Consider the following 20,327-nt stretch of genomic DNA (forward strand, 5'->3'; position numbering starts at 1 on the left):
TTTTCTCTCTCTCAGCTCGTCAGTACTAATCAAACCAAACAGACTTCTACTTTCCGTCTTCATTCAGTTTTCCGGGAAAATGTCTGCTGGCATGGAAAAATGCAGCAAAATCCGCCACATTGTTCGGCTCCGCCAAATGCTGAAGCGGTGGCGCAACAAAGCCCGTATGTCGTCGACCCATCGAATCCCGTCCGATGTACCGGTAGGACACGTGGCAGTCTGCGTGGGCACCAACTGCAAGAGATTTGTGGTGCGGGCGACGTACCTGAACCACCCCGTGTTCAAGAAGCTACTAGTTCAAGCAGAAGAGGAATTCGGGTTCACTAACCACGGTCCATTAGTGATACCTTGCGACGAGTCCGTGTTCGAGGAGGCGCTCCGGCATATATCCAGATCCGAGTCCGGTAAGTCGACCATTTTCGTGAATTTGGAGGATTTTCAGAGATACTGTCACGTGGATTTGGTGAGCAGTAAGCTTGATTTCTGGCCCGAATCTCGACCGTTGCTTCATGGGTTAGCGGGGAAGACAATCTGGTGAAGGGAAAAGGACCCCCAATCAGCTGATTTGACCCGGTATTGACTCCATCCGAGTTTGGTGAAGCCGAATTAAGTAATTAACTGGCAATGCAAGCGAAATGGCCGAGTTAATTGAAATTGGGTTTTCGGGTTTCTTTACTTCTTTTCCTTTTTCTTTTTTTTTTATAAAAGGGTCATTTTTATCTGATGATTGATGAAGATACTGTATACGGAGCTCTGGAGAATGCAAGGAGATGGCAACAATGGTGGGTGGGTTATCCACCGAGTCGTCCCGGGTTCGATTCGGAGCGGGAGGCGGAAGACCCACATTGAGAGATGACTATTAATCGTGTCACTTTTTGTAAATTTTTTTCCTGTGTGATTTTATTGATTATTTGAATTGGAAATGGAAATTGTATAGAAATTCCAGCAATAATAATAATAATAAATATTGTTTCTATTTTTTTGAATTATAAATTTTGTATATACATGAAAAAGGATGAGCATTATATCCTTTTCACGTTTTACTAAGTGCATCCCAAATTCTCACTAAAATACTCGATCTTAAAACACCGTCTCTACCACGTAACTCCAAAATCTAATTGATTTGGTGGTTGATGGATGGCTCATTTAGCAATTCAAATCTAATTAAGAGTAAATGAATGAATTTGATTTGTAGTTTGGTATTCTGCCAATTGCCAAACCCTCCTCTAATTAATCTCAAATATGATAAATTTCAACAGTTAGAGTATCTCAGTTATTTGAGCTGTTGAGTTGAACACACAGGAATCAAGTGAATTTATGGACTCCACACGTTTTATTGATGGACATGAAATCCTATGCGTATGACTTAGCAGGTGGGATAATTCATAATTGGGATACCATCTGCGGAGATTACTATCATAACTTACTGAATACACATTACCACCTGAAACTGTGAGTCTTCTTGATTCTTGAGCGAATTGCCTTTGATGGGCCACATGTGGTTTCAGTTCTAATTGTTCGCGGCCCAATTCCCACACGTAGGCTAATTGCTTAATGGGCCGGATTCATTTCAATCTTCTTTATTATGCGGCTCAATTTGTTGACAAGTGTTTCACAGGCTCCGTCATGATAAAACCGGCCTTTTCGTGTGGTCCACAACTTAAGCCCATACAGAAACCCAATTAAAGATCCATAATTTTTTTTATAAAGATAGTGGGAAGCGGGCACCGTTAATGGGCCTCAACATATTCGTGGGCTGTAAGTGTCCAGTCCATGAACATGACAAATCCACTATTATTACTTTTTAAACTTTATTTTCAGTAGTGATCATAGACTTAGTTCCCATATTGGTTAGGTTTGATGCGGTTTATAAGTAAAAATTCAATCCCGTCAACCAATAGGTTTAAGGATACAACTGTGAGCTTCTTAGACCCAAAGTAAGACAATACATGTTCGAGTTGTTTGGGTTAAACTTATGCGATACTCTCACGAGTATTCAATTTCAATTTATAGCAGATCAACAATCAAATCATTTGTTACTTTTTACTTGATTTGTTGTTGCCTTTTGGATTGCTTAATTGGACTCTGAAAAACTAGGGATCATTAGTTTCACGTAGACACTCAATAAAGAAAATAAAAGAGGATTAAAGTGGAAATGTTAAAGAATGATTATGATGTTATCGACATTATTCTGTCTTTCTTTTTTACCAACCGTTCACGTGTTTCTTTTTTAGGTAAATATTTACTTGTAATGTCAACGAATAAATATCTCACATCGGATCGTATGGTATGACTAAATCAAGTGGTATATAAATAAATATTCAACTCCTCTCATATAACATATGCATTTTCTGGACCTAATAATCAATGATCATGACGTAAGAAAACAAATTCGTATGAGCCCATGATAAAAAAAAATAACATAAGTAAGACATTGATATGTTGCACCTCAAGACGCTCCAAGTTGGGTCCATCTTTGCATCACTTTGGAAAGATGTCAAATCCAAGGCCTTTATCATCCCAGCTTGAATTTTTCAACCCAATCTGGCTCTCTTACATTCTGACAAAAGCCATTTGTTTCCATCTTATTGGGTCTATATTATGCCAAATTGGGTTCATATTGCATTGACAATTTTAAACTTTTAAACCTAAAAAAAAAAGAGATTAGGACTTGGGGAGTCTTGATATATATATATATATATATGAGCACTTAAAACATATTAGGAGGTGACTTGGAAGAGCAACAAAGTCAAAAAAAAATAAAAAATTATAATAGAATCCAATGAAAAAGCCTACAAGACCTGACTTTAGGGCATGGTGTTGCTATAGGAGATGGGTACCGTTTTCGCACAATGGTATTGCTGTTCCAACTTGGTATGAACTGTTAGCGATTCATAAGTTTTACTTATTGCATAACCCTGTAAGTCATAAATTACATCGAACACCTTGTATCTTATTTAACAACATATCGACTCATTTATTTTTCGTAACTTATAAATTAACATTGAAAGGGAAAAAAAAAATCTACGAAGCAGGCTGTAAAAGCTGACTTGTGTAAGACAGCATATAGTAGAGTGGGGTACATGAGTCATGCCCATGAAATTCTTTCGTACAAACAAAGCAAATTAAGTCCGAAGTCTCCATAGCTAGCAATCATTGTCGTCCCACTATCACTAAACTTCAGGGGTTAATGTCATTAACCATTACTGTATGTATATGAGCATATCAAAATATTTCTAAATATATATAAGTAAGTTTTGTCTTAATCTGGTATGGAAATATAATGTTAGTACATATATATATATATATATATATATATATATATACACGTGTAATTTGATTCATAGTGTTGATGTCTAAATTTATGTGCGGACAACTTGTAAGACAAAATGGAGATTATTGTCTTCATATTAGGATGTAATGTGTATTTTAAACCACTACTTGGGTGATTCTCCTTGGTTCGATTCACACACGCCTCATGTTAATTTGTTATTTCGTATAAAACAACCCATCATAATTGGTAATTCAGTGTGTGTGTATATATATATTGATATGCTGTCAGTAGCTGGCATTGGAATGCTTCCCACTAAGAAAAACTTCCTTTATCCTCCCATGGTTAAACACAGATATTTATTAGGGTTTATATAAATATTTATATTTTTAAGCCCAAAATCCTAAAATATTTGATTAAACAATGCTAAATCTTAAACCCCAAACAAAAAAACCTAAACTCTTATCCCTCAATTTTTTTTGATAGGTAAGAAGGAGTGAGGGCTCGAACTTGGTTTTTGTTTTTTTTTTTTTGATGAGGGAACACATCAAACGCATAGTCCACCGGACTCCATTCCAATGATAATCCACGGGTCACATGCAATACCCACAAATCACATGGATCGATTAAGTCCTGAGCCGAAACTCAGTGCATGAATAACACCAAATCATGCCAGGGTGATTGATTGCCCATAAATGATAAACTATAACCCTTAAATCCTAAATCAACTTTAATCTCAATCATTTCATCAGGTCTAGAGTATTAGAAATAGAGGTAATTTTTTTTTTTTTGAAAGACCCACAGGCCACACACACGGCCACCACAGCGGATGGAAAACTATCCAAATCCCAAATCCCCCTGATGAGAATAGAACCCTGGATCTCAAGGTCCTGGGCAGACAACCTGACCAATCAGGCTATCTCCCATTCTCAGAAATAGAGGTAATTACATAAACCACAAGGACATATTCTCCTGTATATCTATGTATATATAACAACCTATTTGCGCTAAAGTTACAACTAAGCTTTAGTATGGCATTAACGAATTTACTAATACTCATATTCTATCAAAGACAACGACAACAAATTACGTAAAATGGAAGGTATTTATTTATTTTAATTTAATTCATTTTTAATGAACTTTCCCTCTCTACCATAGTTAATGTCATGGTCGTAATTGTTGGTGGGGCTACATTATTATTAGTAGTATTATTTTCAATCCTAATTGATTGATGCGTTGAATTGTTCAAATAATACAAAAATAATTGTAATAAAACAAATAATTAATCTTAGGACCTATGTAGTCTGGTTATATATATACTGGACATGAAGAAAAATATAAACAACAATCAAAACAGTAAAGAGAAAAGGAGAATAATAACACATATTTACGTGGTAGAATCAAAAATATAGGAATTTCAATAGTATATTTGACTAAGCTTATACTTTTTTATACTAGTTATTAGGTTTATATATACTAAAAATAATCAACCATAATCGTAATCATATTATGCAATTACGTTACGCTTCCCTCTCACTCAACTTTCCATTTTCTTAGAATTTTTATGTATTAAATAATTTCTTCTAATATATAACACCAACAGGCAAGTGAGGCAGCAGCACAAGCCAATTTGAACCGTCAACAATTTTAAAAAAAAAAATCACCGAATTAAGCTGTCAACTGTCAAGGTGAAAATGGGCAACGTACTGCAGCAGACAAATACAGGGAAGCAACAGTCAGATCGGGGATTTGTTTGACTTTTATAATCTAAGGAAATGTAATAACTAGACATGATCTCATCAATCAAACGTTGTTGTCTCTGTAGTCTGTAGTTGATAGCTGTACACTTTTATGGCTGCGTGTGACCTGCTCTGTTGACAGACTCTTGCAGCTAAAAATGTTGTGAAAGTGTTTGCATTTACTGTGCCCCCCATAAAAAGTTAAAAACAAACAACAATCATTTCTCCTTTATCACCCCAAGTAATTATTTTCCAATATCATCAGCTTTTTTCTGGGCTTGGTTAAAGAGAGTTTTATTTATTTATTTATTAAATTACATGAGAAGAGAAAGAAATGAAAGAGACTCGAACTCGAGACATCTATGAGATAGCACAAACGGAAATGTTATCAATGCTAGTTGTGATTTTATGGTTAAAGAGAGTTGTGCATTACAACTTCCAAATAACAGAAAATGACCCTTTAACATTTTAAGAAAATGACATAGATTCTCTCATCTCCTCTCCTCTTAGATCCCTAAAATCCAATGCAAGAATCCATTTGTCAATTTTTACAGGTAAATAAAAACATCCTAATTATATTTATTTACTTTTACAATTCATCTTATACCACCAACATTCTAGGCCGATATGTTTTAGTCATCTGAAAATTCTGAGGTCATGTCAGTTAAGCTGTATCGAGAAGTCTAGGGCAAGCCAGCAAGGTGATGTTTGGATTCGTCGAATGCTCCCAACCCGATTATTGTTCTGACTTTAAAAGCTTGTAGGTTGGGCTCGATAGGTAACACATTTACATCACATATATTATTATCACATTCAATTTGTATAATGTATAGATGAGAATACCAAAACCATGATTATTTATACTAATTCAATTTTTTTTTTTTGTAGTTGTAGAATATAAATTATATGACCAAGTTCTATCCATGAATGATGCACTAAATAATATGATATCCACAATGTTGTTGCAATGTTACATTCTCCAATTAATTAATTAAAATCATTATTTTTCTTCATCTTTATAACTTATTCAAGATAAAGATTTGGTCACGGATTAGAGTAATTATTAGTAGATGCAGATGTAATGAACGGCCCAGATTTATCAATGCATGGGAGGCCCATGCAGTGGCAGCAGATGGGGTGGGCACACCACCAATTAGCTGTAGTTGAGTAGTGCGGTGGTCGGTGGTCCAAAGTCGTAATGTACAGCTCCTTCTCGCACAAGCGCGCAGGTACCTTCGCTAAATTTGTCAATCGGACAATCAGACACGCTCCGTCTAGCACGAGTGGCTGGGACCTGTTGCAGCGTTTTTAGATTTATTTTTTTATTTAAAAATCATAAATATGTAGTGTAATTTCTAATGAGTCCAATTTTTTTTTTGTTTCGAAAAAAAAAAAATAATTGGATTTGTTAGACCAAATATTACACATTCATAATTTTTTAAAAAATTGGCACCCCGAAAAGGGCTTAAGGTCTCTAATTCAAGTCTAGGAGTTCTATTCTTGCAATTGGGTCTTGGACCTGGGTACCCGTCTAGCACATCGTGTCCAAGATTCCACAAAATGTCTAAGACTTGTCCTACATCACTGGGTAAAAGTTGAAATGGTGTGATTTATAAGTGAAGATCCACACATTCTCATACAACCAATGTATTTTCTTTATGCTTAAGTATCATTAAGTGAAATTGAGTAGAAATAACAAAATTTTGTGGGCTCGATATATCCACGGAAATTGGATGATCCAGAATAGTTGAGCAGATAATATTGATTTGTAGTGAGTGGAGTGGATTTTCTGACACATAAAACCAAATTTTAAAAAAATAAATATATACATTTCATAATATTTGTTACCTTTTAATATTTTTACATCGTATATCTGTAAAATACTAAAATATAATAAATTAATAATTTTAAAGGTGATTTGTTTTGGAGCTTCTGCTGCTCTTGGCCTTTAAAGTGGCTCCGAATATCTCACCTCAACCACCAACACTGCAATCTCCACCACCACCACCACTCCTCCACCGCCAATTAGCTTGTCGACGATAAGATACAAAACTAACAGAAGAAGATTTCCTAATTTCAGATCTTATTACCTTGAACGTTCTCTACCTGAATCTTGAAACCTCAATCCAGTGACATTTTCTCCGATCTTCCTATCTGTCTCGGACCTACATTTATCCGGTGAGTGGATTTTTCTTAATCCGAGGGTTCCATACTTCGTATAGTGTGTCTTCTGACTGGTTAATGGTTCCAGTGAGTGGATTGAAATGGAAGAGGGAGCCGGTTGTTTGAGTATTTCGTTTGGTTGTGCTTTATTGAAGCCAATGTTTGGTGTTTTCTGAAAATTCTGTTTTACATTTGTTAAAGTAAAGATTGTGCCATCTCTCTCTGTCGGTGGTGGGGGTTCTGCTCAGGATTTCTTACTATTTTAAGCCCAGTTTTACTTGGCTCTGTTTTTTCATTCTCTGCCATTAACCTATTCGATGCTATAGTCTCCGTCTGTCAGTGTTCGTTGCTCCACGAAAATCTCCGTTACGGTTCTTCGTTTTGTCATACTCTTCAGGTAGTCATTGGAGTTTTGATTGTTGTGTATCTGGTTATTTGGATCCCAATTTGGGTAAGAAACTGATACCAATACGTCGGAAATTTAGACGAGCTAAGGCGTGGGTTTTCATTGATTTTTTCTTTTTGCAAAAACAAAAAATGTAGATTTTCATTCGATTAATTGACGTTTAATTTCTATATTTTCATGATTGATTGTGTTTAGTGCTGAAATTAAGCTAAGATTTCTCATTTCTGTAATTAGAGATCTTACCAATTGCTTTCACCATCTGACTTATCGCTGGTTTGCTCATCCAATTCAGAGTTTTTCAATTAATCGCATTGAAATATTTGATGGATATCTTGATATAAAGGCCTTGAGATTCTCTTTGATATTCATCAATGCATGCCATTATACGCTTTTCACTTTATCATTCATTTTCTTTGTGCGATACGTTTAGAATTTAATTTCATTGCACAAATTTGTTACCCCATCAGTTACTTGCAGAGCTTCCTGCCTTTTTTTTTCTTTTCTTTCTATTTCTAGTTCTAGTTCTAATGAATACCATCTGCATTGCCTTTTTGAAATGGTTTTGTGATTAAACCGTGGTTGGTTAATCAATGTTCTTCTATTTGCCTGAAAATTTTGTTGAGATATCCATCCTTTGTTGGCGCGGCAGGACTCTTCTACTTACGGGAAGGCACTACCAAGCCATAAGTTTAGTTGGTTTTGCTGAAGGCTAGTTTCAGTTCATCAAATTTAATTGCTAAAAACATTGCTGGAGTAAATGAAGTGATCCTTTTTTTTTTTTTCTCGTACCCAATTTGTACGCAAGCATATTGTTTGCAATTTGAAATTCAATAGCACAACTCATTGGTTTGGGTGAGAGGAAATGTATTAGTGTTCGAGTTTATGGTCTGATGCGTAATATGGAGATTTGGTGCCACTATTATCTATACGTTGCTTGTTTTCTTATCTTCTGCCACTGATTTTGGAACATTTTAACAGAGTTGTGCAAACTAGTGTGAGATGGATCGCCGGAGCTGGCCCTGGAAGAAAAAGTCATCTGACAAGGCTGACAAAGTTTCTGTTGCAAATGATGCGGCAGCAGATGCTGCTTTGCCATCTACTGGATCAAAGGTTGACCAGGTATATTAATGTTTTTCTTCAGGCTGAACTCTATTGCATTATATTTCTATCTTAAGGAATTCCTCATCCGGTCTCTGCATACCCACAATATACTTTACCAAGGAACTTTTAGAGGAACAAAAATGCTGCTATCGTGTTGATGCGTGAAACCATCAGCATCATCATCTTTATCCCAATAAATTGGGGTTGGGTACATGAATCCACAAGAGATGTGATTTGTGAAATATGAAGTGCAAACTGACATGATCAAAAAATCAGAAACACTTTTATCGAAAGCCACAGATTTGATTGTGGTAAAGTATTTAATTTTTTCCATCTGTAATTGAGATTCGAGTTCCAACGAGCAGCAAATCTTCATGCATGCATTATTAGGGTAACTGTATGCCAGCTGATTGTTATACGGCTATCTAGGCTTATTAGTAATAGTACCTTCACTTGGTCTGAACATATTCCTCTTCTGTGGTCAGGAAAACTATAAAAGGCCAAACTATGTTAAAATTTCTGTGGAGTCATACACGCATCTTACTGGTTTGGAGGATCAAGTGAAGACATATGAAGAACAAGTTCAGTCACTGGAGGGCCAAATCCAGGAATTGGATGAAAAGCTGTCTGAAGCTCATTCAGAGATGACTACGAAAGAAAACCTGGTGAAACAACATGCTAAAGTTGCTGAAGAAGCAGTATCAGGTATGAGAAACTTGACATCATGACGGTATGATGACCTTGTCAAATGACTCAAATCAATTTTGGATCGAATTTTTCATTATTGGCTACTTCTCTACCTGCAGGTTGGGAAAAGGCTGAAGCAGAAGCTTTGGCATTGAAGAATCATCTGGAGACTCTCACACTTTCAAAACTCACTGCTGAAGATCGGGCATTACATCTAGATGGTGCTCTTAAGGAGTGCATGCGGCAAATACGTAATCTAAAGGAGGAGCATGAACAGAAATTGCAGGAAGTTGTTCTTATCAAGACCAAGCAGTGGGACAAAATTAGACTTGAGCTTGAAGCAAAGATAGGCAATTTAGACCAAGAGCTCCTGAAAGCTGCCGCTGAAAATACAGCAATTTCAAGATCATTCCAAGAGTGCTCTAACATGCTTATCAAGATAAGTGAAGAAAAGTCACAAGCTGAGGCTGAAATAGAGCTTTTGAAGAGCAATGTCGAATCTTGTGAAAGAGAAATAAGTTCACTTAAATATGAACTCCACGTTATTTCCAAAGAACTAGAAATCCGTAATGAAGAGAAGAATATGAGCATGAGATCTGCAGAAGTAGCTAACAAGCATCATATGGAGGGTGTAAAAAAAGTAGCTAAGCTTGAAGCAGAGTGCCAAAGATTACGTGGTCTTGTGCGGAAGAAGTTGCCTGGTCCTGCTGCACTTGCTCAAATGAAGCTAGAAGTTGAAAATTTGGGCCGTGATTATGGAGAAACTAGAAATAAAAGATCTCCTATTAAGCCATCTAGCCCGCATTTGTCCCCAGTTACTGAATTCTCCCTTGACAAATTACAGAAATACCAGAAAGAAAATGAGTTTCTTGCAGAACACTTATTGGCTATGGAAGAAGAAACGAAGATGCTGAAAGAAGCTCTGGCACAGCGTAATGGTGAATTGCAGGCTTCAAGGAACTTGTGTACTAAGACAGCGAGCAAGCTTCAAAGTATGGAAGCACAACTTCAAATCAGCAATCAACAGAAAAATTCCCTGAGTCATAATGCTAGCCCACCAAGCTTGACATCCATGTCTGAAGCTGGAAATGATGATGAGCGTAGTTGTGCCGACTCTTGGGCAACTGCAATGATTTCTGAGCTGTCCCAATTTAAGAAGGAAAAGAACAATGAGAAGTCAAACAGGGCTGAAAATGGAAAGCACTTGGAGCTTATGGATGACTTCCTGGAGATGGAGAAGTTGGCTTGCTTATCTAATGATTCAAATGCTAATGGTGCCATCACTATTTCAGGTTCTTCTAACAATAAGATACCAGAAAGTGTGAATCATGCGTCAGGAGATCCCAGCAAGGATTCACAGTTAAAGCAGCATCTTGATTTGGATCCATCAGTTGACCATGTATCCTCTGATAAGGATTTGTCAGTAGCTACTTCTGGAAATTATGCAGATGAGTTGCTAGCAACTAAGCTCCAATCAAGAATTTCAATGGTATTTGAGTCTATGTCCAGGGAAACTGTTTGGGGGAAAGTTGTGGAGGATCTCAAACGAATTGTGCACGAAGCAGAAGATTCTAAGTTTCAGCCACCAGTTAATTGTGTTTCTGAGGAAGTACATTGTTCTGATGCTGTAGGTAGAGACTCGGAATTAACAGCAGAGAAGGATATCTCATCATCACAAGCCAGTAATGTAGCTACAGAGACTCTGCATAAACCAAGCCAAGACTTGATGAATGCCATTTCACAAATTAATGATTTCATCTTGTTCTTGGGTAAAGAAGCCATGATTGTTCACGGCATGTCTTCTGATAACAATGAATTGAGCCAAAAAATTGCGGAGTTCTCGGTCACATTCCATAAGATTTCATGTGGCGGTATACTGTTGGATGATTTCATTTTTGACCTTTCTCACGTTTTAGCTAAAGCCAGTGAGCTCAGATTCAATATACAGGGTTTTAAGAATAGTGACGCCGAACCTAATAGTCCTGATTGCATAGATAAGGTTGCTCTCCCAGAAAACAAGATGGTTAAGAAGGAAAGGTCAGGAGAAATGTATCAAAATGGCCATGCTCTCGTTTCTTGTTCTACCTCTGATCCTGAGGTTCCAGATGATGGGAATTTAGTTTCAAGCTATGAGTCAAATGCCACATCATGCAAATTCTCATTAGAGGAATTTGAAGAGTTGAGATCGGAGAAAGATAGCATGGCAGCGGATCTGGTGAGATGCACAGAAAATCTGGAGATGACAAAATCTGAGTTGCATAAAACTGAACAGCTTTTAGCGGAAGTTAAGTTGGAACTGGCTGCTGCTCAAAGGTCAAACAGCTTGGCTGAGACACAGCTGAAATGTATGGCAGAGTCTTATCGGTCGCTCGAAGCACGTGCAGAAGAATTGGAAACTGAGGTGAATCTTCTACGAACGAAAACAGAAACATTGGAAAATGAACTTCGGGATGAAAAGAGGAGTTGTCAGGATGCCATGGAAAGATGCAATGAACTTCAAGAGCAATTGCAAAGGTTGGTATCAAACTGTGACTGTAGCATGTTTGCATCTGTTTCTATAGCTAGTATCGTAACTGATACACCGCCTTTTTCCAATTATGGGGAGAAATTTAGTGGAATCATTTGATGCTTAATTTTTTTTATCTAATTTGTGCTTATTCTTATATTGCCAGGAACGGGAGCTGCTCTGTTTGTTCTTCAGCAACTGATAATGATGTCAAAACAAAACAGGTGAGTCTGTTTATTTTTATGTTTCCTAAAAACAGTGCCAAATAGCATTGATCGCTGCTGTGGCTTAGTTGATGTTTATGAAACGAGTAGGAATAACATATTCTCACATCTAAGATCTGAAAGAAATTTCATATGCGTGCTTCTGAAAACGGGGATTTGTGAACAGGCAACTCAGTATACTACTCTTAGTATATCTGTACATTATGTATCACTGTGCTGCAAGCAAAGAAATTGACCATGGGCATGTATTTAGTCGTTTTGTCAAACATTTTTCAATTTCTGTTAATATGTGATTAAGAAGTGCAGAAGAACATGTGACCTAGTGGTAGAATTGCAGTGATGAAACCTAGAGGTCACATGTTCAATTCTTGTCATCCACTGTAGGAGCCTTGTGCACGGGAGTTGTTTACATTTTTTTTACCTACGATTAAGAAGTAGCGTTAAGGTCCATTTTTGTTCTTTCAATAGTTTCATGCAGCCATGAGAGTACCTCATGGAGCGAGTCTGCTAGTCCTCTTGTACATATAAGCAAACATGTTCATGAACTATGGACGTAGAATTCTGACACGAAATTTGGATGAATGTCTTTCTATGAAATGAAAGTTCTACATGTATCTTGACAGACAACTCAATTCTTTCAGTTTATTAATTGATGATTCTGTGATTGAGAAGAGATAAATAACAAGTAGTACAACCATTATAATTTTTCTTTGGTGGAAGGTCGTCATGCAATTTCTTCAATTTTTTCGTTGAACAAAATTTCAGGTTTAGACTCTTAGCTCAGTTTGTGCCATTTCATATTATTGTGTTCCTCTTTACCGCTAAACAAAACCCGAAAATGTTTCTTGTTTTCGCAGGACCGAGAGTTAGCGGCAGCTGCAGAGAAGCTGGCAGAATGTCAGGAGACCATATTTCTCCTAGGAAAGCAGTTGAAAACACTTCGTCCCCAAAAAGAGCTCATGGTATCTCCATACAATGAGAGCAGTCAAAGGGGTGAAGGATTCAATGAAGAAAAACCTTCTTCCAGTGGTATGAAGTTGCAAGAGTTTGATCAAGCCGAGATGGACACCCCTGCTTCTGCTAATCTGCAAAGAGTAGGTGCTGAGTCTCCTGTCTCATCGCGCAATCAATCCGACACTGAAGTAGACCTCGTGAGATCACCGATAAGTCCAAAGTATCCAAAACACAGGTCTACAAACTCAACCTCATCTTCTTCTTCTACTCCAACGCCAGAAAAACAATCGAGGGGACTTAGCAGATTCTTCTCCTCTAAAGGAAAGAACGGTCAGTAGGCTTGCAGCTCGCAAGCCTACTGAATCACTTTGCTAGGTTATGAAGCTAATCACTTGGGTTCTACAAGTAGCTAGAAATAATACCTCCAAGGTCCCAAGTGATTTTTGTAACTAGTCATTGTATATGGCATCCATATCTTAATTTCTTTGTTTCTTTGGCTTCTCAGCTTCTGTAATTCGGTTTTTTGAACTAGAAAACCTTAATATATATAAATAAATATGTTCTGCGTTAGTCTTTAGTTTTGCGCTCTCAAGTTGGCTAATTGGCTTGACTCGCTCAAAGTTATTTCCAACCCTTAACTAGTAACCTAGGAATCACAGATAGGAGACACGACATGGCCACCTCGACCTAAGAATCTTCAAAATTTACGGACACTTCGGCATAAGAATTTCAAAATTTACAGGACATGTATACATAAATATATAGATATATATAGAAGAAATTAACATAAACAAATACTTGTCTATTATCTTAATATGACGATAAAATCCAAACAAAAAGTCATGGAATGAATAAAGGAATATTGTAACATCGGTGCATGGACTCCATGAACTAACCACCAAGATTTAGCATCCATCTTCGCTCTATCACTTATAGATTCATGATTTGAAAAAACATCCATAGAAAATCTAGCATATTCAACAAAAACATCCATATCACCCAAAACCCTTTACTTGTAATTGGGTTCATTTTATCAGCTCTAGGCTAGCTCCTAGCATTGGACTGGACTCCATTGAAAAACATACAAAGTTACCAACACCATCATGTGCCAAGCGACAGAAGTCGACAATCAAGTTTCTAAGTTGGTCTGAACTTTGCAGCTTCGAATTAATATAATATATTAGGACATGTGAGGTTCAAAGTCAACAATATTGCTTAAGTTGAAAGGTCATGTTATGTTATATATATATAGCACATATTTTCAGGGCAAGGTTGGTTTATTTTAAGACCGAAATCATGGATGTTATGTCGGCAGGCATAGCTTGACATTGAATGTACAGTTAAAACGGTTTGAGATCAAACCATAATATGATAATAAACGTGCAAGTAGACCTTAAACTATTCGAAACCAAACCCCAGTAGATGTTTGCATGTACATGCACTTATAAGTTTGCATCAAATGTTGCCAAAGATTACTACTTAATATATTGACAAAAAAAATACGTCGAGAAGATTACAAGCACAAGAATTATATACATCAATTCCCTATGTATCTTTTGTTTTGCCCATCACCTGTACACTTGCCTGCCTTTGAACATATATAATACGTAAACACAACGCCAATAACTGTTAATTGGTCTTTTTCTAACAAAATATGATATGTAATGTTTTTGTAAGAAAGTGCAACCCAAACAACTTGTAGAAGATCGGAGGTATTTTCTGCTTTGGGTCTCAAGGTTCGTACAATTTTCCTCCCCTTAAAATGACCCTCTACAATTGAGAGGTGTTTGAATCTTAACTTATAAAATTAATACTTTACTTTCACTAAACTTTTCAATGTGAGACTTTTATCTTAACACCTCCCACGGCTCGGGGAGGCCCAACAAATGGTTAGGGTTCACTCACATGTGGGTAGTCCATTCATTGGATATTTGAAATGTCCCCCAAGTTATCCATATGGGATTGAGGTACGCCTCTCCTGTGGGTGATCCGTTCATATCGACATTCAAAAGGTTCAATAGGTGACCCAAATGGATGGAGGTAAGTGAACCCGACATCATAGTTGGGTCCTACTTCGATACCAAGTATTTTTTTTTCTTTTTGGAAAAAAAGGGAATTAAAGTCGAGTTGTGTGTGGTAGTGAAAGCATACATAAAAAAAATCTGAATTTCCAACAGGGAAGACCGAAGACCAGCAATGATATCAAACATTGAGTTAAGTCACCGAACATGCATGGCCTACACCATTGTGCACCCACCCAGCATAATTGGTACAGATTATCTCTAACAACTAAGCACACCAAACGTATACACCAGGAAAATGAACAATTCAACAAGAAGAAATTAGAAGAAGAAGAATATTATTACGTATTAAGCTGGAAAGCAACTAAATACTAAACAATCTGATAGGAGAGTGATAGATAATACCAACCATGCACCGCTTAACATCATGCCTATACATGACTTTGTCATCCTTGGCCTTGCAAGAATTTTCCTACTCTCTCTCTCTCAAGAATTCTCTCTCTCTCCTTCTCTCTCTCTGTGGGGCTTGTCATGCTTTATATCATGCCATTATTGGGTTCCATGCATGATTAAGGAGTCTTTTCACTTCTCAATCATGTTGCATTAAGGGACTTGACATTCTAACTTTATTTGATACGTTCCCATGACTTCTGTTGGTTATATTCTTCTTATTAAAGTAATCACAATTTTGTAACTTGGGTAATAGTTTACTCAGTGAATTTTTTTTAGACCAAAACGTGTGAACTTAGGAGATTCTAAGTTCAATTCTCACTGGTAACAATACTCGTATGGACTTGGGATCGAGATCCAGAGTTCGATTCCCACCGGGAGTAATATCCTCGTGGAAAATTTACCATGTCGTTAAGTGGAAAACTTATGTAACATCAATTTTGTTGTTTAATTGAATCTAATTGTTTATAAGGTCAGATTAATTAAATGAAAATTCAAGCTTACCATATGTTCACTAAATCTAACTATACAAGGAAAACTTCTAGACAAAGATGGATTTAAAGATAAGATGGGAAAACAAACTAACTACAAAAACCTAATTAACAACAAACATTTTAACTAATACCTACTCTTTGATTGCATGTACAATTCCAATGCATGAATCAATTTGGAGAGACATATATTAATTGGGTTGTAAAGAGAAATCAATATACATGACAGTTTCTTCTGCTGCTCTATGTACGGTTTGGTATACTTGGAACCATATTTATGATAAACTCTGAACTTTGAAAAGCAAAAAATGACATAAAATTGGACCGACATGAATCCGCAGGGACATTAAACAATAAACCAACAAAATAAACTATAAATAGTAATTAGAATTAGTAAAAGACTATATTTATACTTACAATTACATTTGTACTGTTTTGCATGTGAACTCTCTGTGTCCTATTTTCAACAAAAAAAAAAAGTGGATATAGAATATCCATGATTATTTTTCAGAAATGAAGTCTCTTGACTAAGCTTTATTCTGCCCTCAATTTCAAAGAAAACTCATTTCAAAAAATTATTAGGTGTAACATGCATAATCTCTCCAATGCTCTATTATGTTATTAATATTAGGGCTCCGTTTGGAGAAGCAATTAGGCTAATTTTAAAATATCACTAAACTGTCTAAATACGTTAGCGATTATGATAGCGCAAGGCTTCAAAATAAGGAACTAAAAAATGATGCTTATTTCAGTAGTTACATGAGCGCACAAATTTCTGCTCATATTTTTCCTAAATATAAGCTTTGTCAACTTTAAAAGTATCACCAAACACCTATCAGTTCATTCAACAACTTATAAAATAACTTTTTTTTTCAAATATAAATCTCTACGGGCGTATTAAGTTGGATAATCATTTAGTCCTGAATGTGACGAGTCAAATTTGGATTTTCCAATATCCAAACAACTTAACATTCTCGGATTGAGTGTGCACTGAATAAACTTGTATGTCTACGTAATAATCAGGGGCGAAGCCACCCACAGCCAAGGGTGGGTGGCCGCCCCCTAAAAAAAATTAATCATATTAGTACAATATTTTTAGAAAAAAAATTTACTAGTGGACTTTGACCCCTAAATATTGAGAAAGAAAAATAAACATTAAATTAGTCTCATATGTGTTAGACCCAGCTGCATAGACCAAGTTTAAGCACTAATAACAACCTCAAGTGCCCATGATCGAATTCCGAATGAGGTTATTATGCAATATTATCAAAGCATGAGAAAAAAAAAAAGTAATGGTAAAGTTTTATCAAATTTATGCATTTAGTTTTTATTTTTAGCTTAACGTTATTATAGTGATATATATAGAACCCAATAGAGCCCCTAGACCCTCGCATTAAGTTCCGCCGTCATTATATCCAATGCTAAATTCAACCCTAGTAATAATCCGCAAATCACGCATGGAAGGACATGGTAAAATTCCATGTACGGTTCAAAAACAAATTACTTTTTTCTATCAATAATTTTGCAAGTCTTTCCACGACGACTTACTGACTTAGTAAGCTAGGTTTGTGGCTTAAATGTAGTCTTGATTCGATTAGCATGATTTTAGGGGTTTATTATATTTTCTACTTTATTGTCGCCAACCCACTTAAGGCCATCTCTGAAAAGGCAAAGGCAGAGCTAGTCATGTTCCTTGAAATTTTCATCTAATTACAAAGTCAAGTAAGTAATTATATAGAGAGAGATGGTCAAAGATATAAAAAAAAAAAAAAAAAACTTTCCAGATTTTGTTCTTCTGGTGACTTAGGGAGGAGGGAAGATGCAACTTCTATTTTAAAGAAAGACTTGTCAGAAACTCAAGAAGAGTTTTTTTATGAGATCGAAAGATTTAAGAGCCAATTAAGAAAAACAAATCCTGGTTTAGAAACTCTGTTGCTTAGATTCCAATACAATATGCGTCACTTGAAGTAATATTCGGTTAAAACCTCGCGCGTGGCCAAGAGAGTGTTATGCTATGTGAAAATCAAACTCAGGACATTTCGAGTCCATATAGTTTAACCCTAGAGAAATTCATCAACTGAGATATCAGCCGGAGTAATTCGGGCACAATACTTGATATACAACTATCTAAGGACTTGCTCTACAAGCTTTGTTTGGCTGCAATTGATTGATCTCTGCCTCCTAACTCTGTGTTTTGGTTTTATTTTGAAGCAAAGCAGGTTTTTCTTTATCTTGCAACTACCCCTATGTTTCTTAGAAATTTAAATTTTAGGCTTCGTTTGGATGAATGGATAAGACTTCCTATAGTATAAAATTATCCTTTAATGAATTTATTGGATGTTTGGACTATTTTTAAAATAACTTCAACTCGTTTTTATTTTATACGGAATGCTTAGTATAAGAAATAATATGTAAAATGACAAAAAAAAATAATTTTGAACATAATAAAAAAAAGGTTCCCTGTTTTCTTGATTGAAAAATGAACGAGAAATGCACGGTTATACATTGTTTCTATGGATCTTCGTGCCAGACAAAATCACATAAAATACGCTCCGTTTGTATTCAACTGTTCATTGGGTGTCTTTTTGCAACAGCTTTAACGGCTACATTGGTTTTAATCGATACAGAATGTGAATCAAAGACGACAAAACTCTGGAACCAAGTTCTGTCTCCGTAAACTGTTTGTAATAAGTCCTCAATGAAAAAAAAAAACCCTTTGACAAGGAGATGAAAAGTGAACAAAAGAAGGGGACAAACCCCAGATGTCCTTCATTTGTTCTTCAACCGGATGGATACATATATTGGTCTAATAGACCAAAGTCTTGAGCTTTTTAATTTACAAATCCGAACCCAGATAGTTATATTCTTGGGTTTTGTTGGGTCAGAGTCATTGTATAAGGAAACCCTCCCAAAAAATCCAAATCTGAAAAAAAAAAAAACACCAGAGAAAATTAAGATGACCAGAGAAGCAAGTGAAGCAGCTTCATCTTTTAGTCATAATATTTTTTCTCAAAACAAAAAAAGCTAGCCTAAACCCTGAATGATCTTCTTTTCTCATCTGAGCATTGATGTTAAAGACTGAAAAACGACTTCCTCACAAGGGATTGTGAGACCCATGTCATGATCAAACCCAAACTCCTCCTCTGCTTGGTGAAGCAAGCTTTGAAACTCAGGTCTAGACAAGAAAGATATGGGCACAATGTATCTGCTTCTGTTCTCACCAACATATACAACAAAATGACCTTTTGGGACATCCAAAGGAAGCCCTGATTCTTGATCTTGGTACCCATGTTTGTTCTTTCCCAAGCTTGAACATCTCTTGACGATTTGCTTGATCACTACTGTTGTCTGAGACTGCTTGTGGTTTGATTTTCTGATAGCCATTTTGGGCACAAGAAAGGGGTAGCAGAAAAAGTAGAAGAAGAAGAAGAGAGAGTCTTTGAGAAATAATCCTCAAGAGGTGTTTGATGTATTGAGTTTGTGGAAAGGTTGGGAGGGATTGTGGTGTTGTGGAGGTGGGTATTTAAGGAGAGAGGGCTGGAAACAGAAGCATGTGGGGTTTGTGACCAAAGTGAGGTTTTTACTTTTTAGGCAAGTGTGAGGTCTAGGACATGCTGGGGTTGCCAAATTGTCAATCCCATTGGGTTTGTTGCCCTTCATAAGGACATCAGGGTCCCTCCTCTCCCTCTACCTCTCCCTATATCTCTCTCTATTGTTTGGTTTTAGATTTTCAAGTAATATTTGTCTCTACTGTAACAATTGCTCACAAGTCCCTGCATTTCCTCTTTCATTATTATTCACCTTTTTAAAACTTTTTTTCAATCATACCAATTGGTGAAAGCATTTCCCATGCTATAATACTACCAACCACATCCATCTTCCACTACTCTATTTTGAGAAGTAATTAATTGTTTCTTTACTGGTTTTTTAAGCTTCTTGCATGCTCAGCTCTGCTCTGCTCCCTCTTTATGGGATGTTTGGACACAGTTCCCTATTTTGCTGTCTTAGCTTTGGAATTCCTCCTTAGAACTTTCATGATTAAATTCTTCACTCCTTAGCTGTGAAGCTTCACCATGGAGTGTCTGTTTTTGGTCCCAATTTTCGATTCCCAATCAGTACCTGATTCAAGGATCAATAGTAAGTGTACTGTGGAGTGTACCACCAGTTGCTGTTGAGCTCGTGATTTCTCTGTGGAGTAGTAAGTGACAGAATTGAGTGCAGTAACCCACATGAATGCTTCTGCTAAAGCTTGCAGGTCTGCTCCTCCTTTTCTCCTCTGTTTTTTTATTAACCTTAACAGTAGTTAATTAAGCC

General features: G+C 36.5%; 3 protein-coding genes across 4 annotated transcripts; 2 read left to right on the forward strand and 1 right to left on the reverse strand.

Moving 5' to 3' along the window:
• LOC120000849 (auxin-responsive protein SAUR50-like) lies at nt 1-976 on the forward strand. The gene has a single exon (XM_038849009.1). It carries the CDS (start codon nt 80-82, stop codon nt 536-538), a length of 459 nt encoding a protein of 152 aa, XP_038704937.1. The 5' UTR covers nt 1-79; the 3' UTR covers nt 539-976.
• A 5,979-nt stretch (nt 977-6,955) lies between these two features.
• Nucleotides 6,956-13,628, forward strand: LOC120000169 (filament-like plant protein 4). 2 transcript variants are annotated; one of them, XM_038848093.1, is made up of 6 exons: nt 6,956-7,188; nt 8,558-8,698; nt 9,166-9,385; nt 9,487-11,881; nt 12,040-12,097; nt 12,955-13,628. In XM_038848093.1, exons 2-6 carry the CDS (start codon nt 8,579-8,581, stop codon nt 13,387-13,389), a joined length of 3,228 nt encoding a protein of 1,075 aa, XP_038704021.1. In that variant the 5' UTR covers nt 6,956-7,188; nt 8,558-8,578; the 3' UTR covers nt 13,390-13,628. The 2 variants fall into 2 exon arrangements, with proteins under 2 accessions (XP_038704021.1, XP_038704023.1); XM_038848095.1 differs by having other exon boundaries at nt 8,558-8,689.
• Nucleotides 13,629-18,748: 5,120 nt separating this feature from the next.
• On the reverse strand, nt 18,749-19,566 carry LOC120000570 (auxin-responsive protein SAUR50-like). Its single transcript, XM_038848702.1, has one exon. It carries the CDS (start codon nt 19,395-19,397, stop codon nt 19,068-19,070), a length of 330 nt encoding a protein of 109 aa, XP_038704630.1. The 5' UTR covers nt 19,398-19,566; the 3' UTR covers nt 18,749-19,067.
• Between the last annotated feature and the right edge of the window lie 761 nt (nt 19,567-20,327).

Source organism: Tripterygium wilfordii, chromosome 6 (genome assembly GCF_013401445.1).
Source record: "Tripterygium wilfordii isolate XIE 37 chromosome 6, ASM1340144v1, whole genome shotgun sequence".
Taxonomy (NCBI): domain Eukaryota; kingdom Viridiplantae; phylum Streptophyta; class Magnoliopsida; order Celastrales; family Celastraceae; genus Tripterygium; species Tripterygium wilfordii.

Bases quoted from the DNA above. Each gene is read 5' to 3' on its own strand.
- LOC120000849 (XM_038849009.1), top strand. From the start codon at position 80: ATGTCTGCTGGCATGGAAAAATGCAGCAAAATCCGCCACATTGTTCGG.
- LOC120000169 (XM_038848093.1), top strand. From the start codon at position 8,579: ATGGATCGCCGGAGCTGGCCCTGGAAGAAAAAGTCATCTGACAAGGCT. The intron at 9,386-9,486 runs GTATGAGAAACT...CTCTACCTGCAG, and splicing joins TGCTGAAGAAGCAGTATCAG to GTTGGGAAAAGGCTGAAGCA. The intron at 12,098-12,954 runs GTGAGTCTGTTT...TTGTTTTCGCAG, and splicing joins ATGATGTCAAAACAAAACAG to GACCGAGAGTTAGCGGCAGC.
- LOC120000570 (XM_038848702.1), bottom strand. From the start codon at position 19,397: ATGGCTATCAGAAAATCAAACCACAAGCAGTCTCAGACAACAGTAGTG.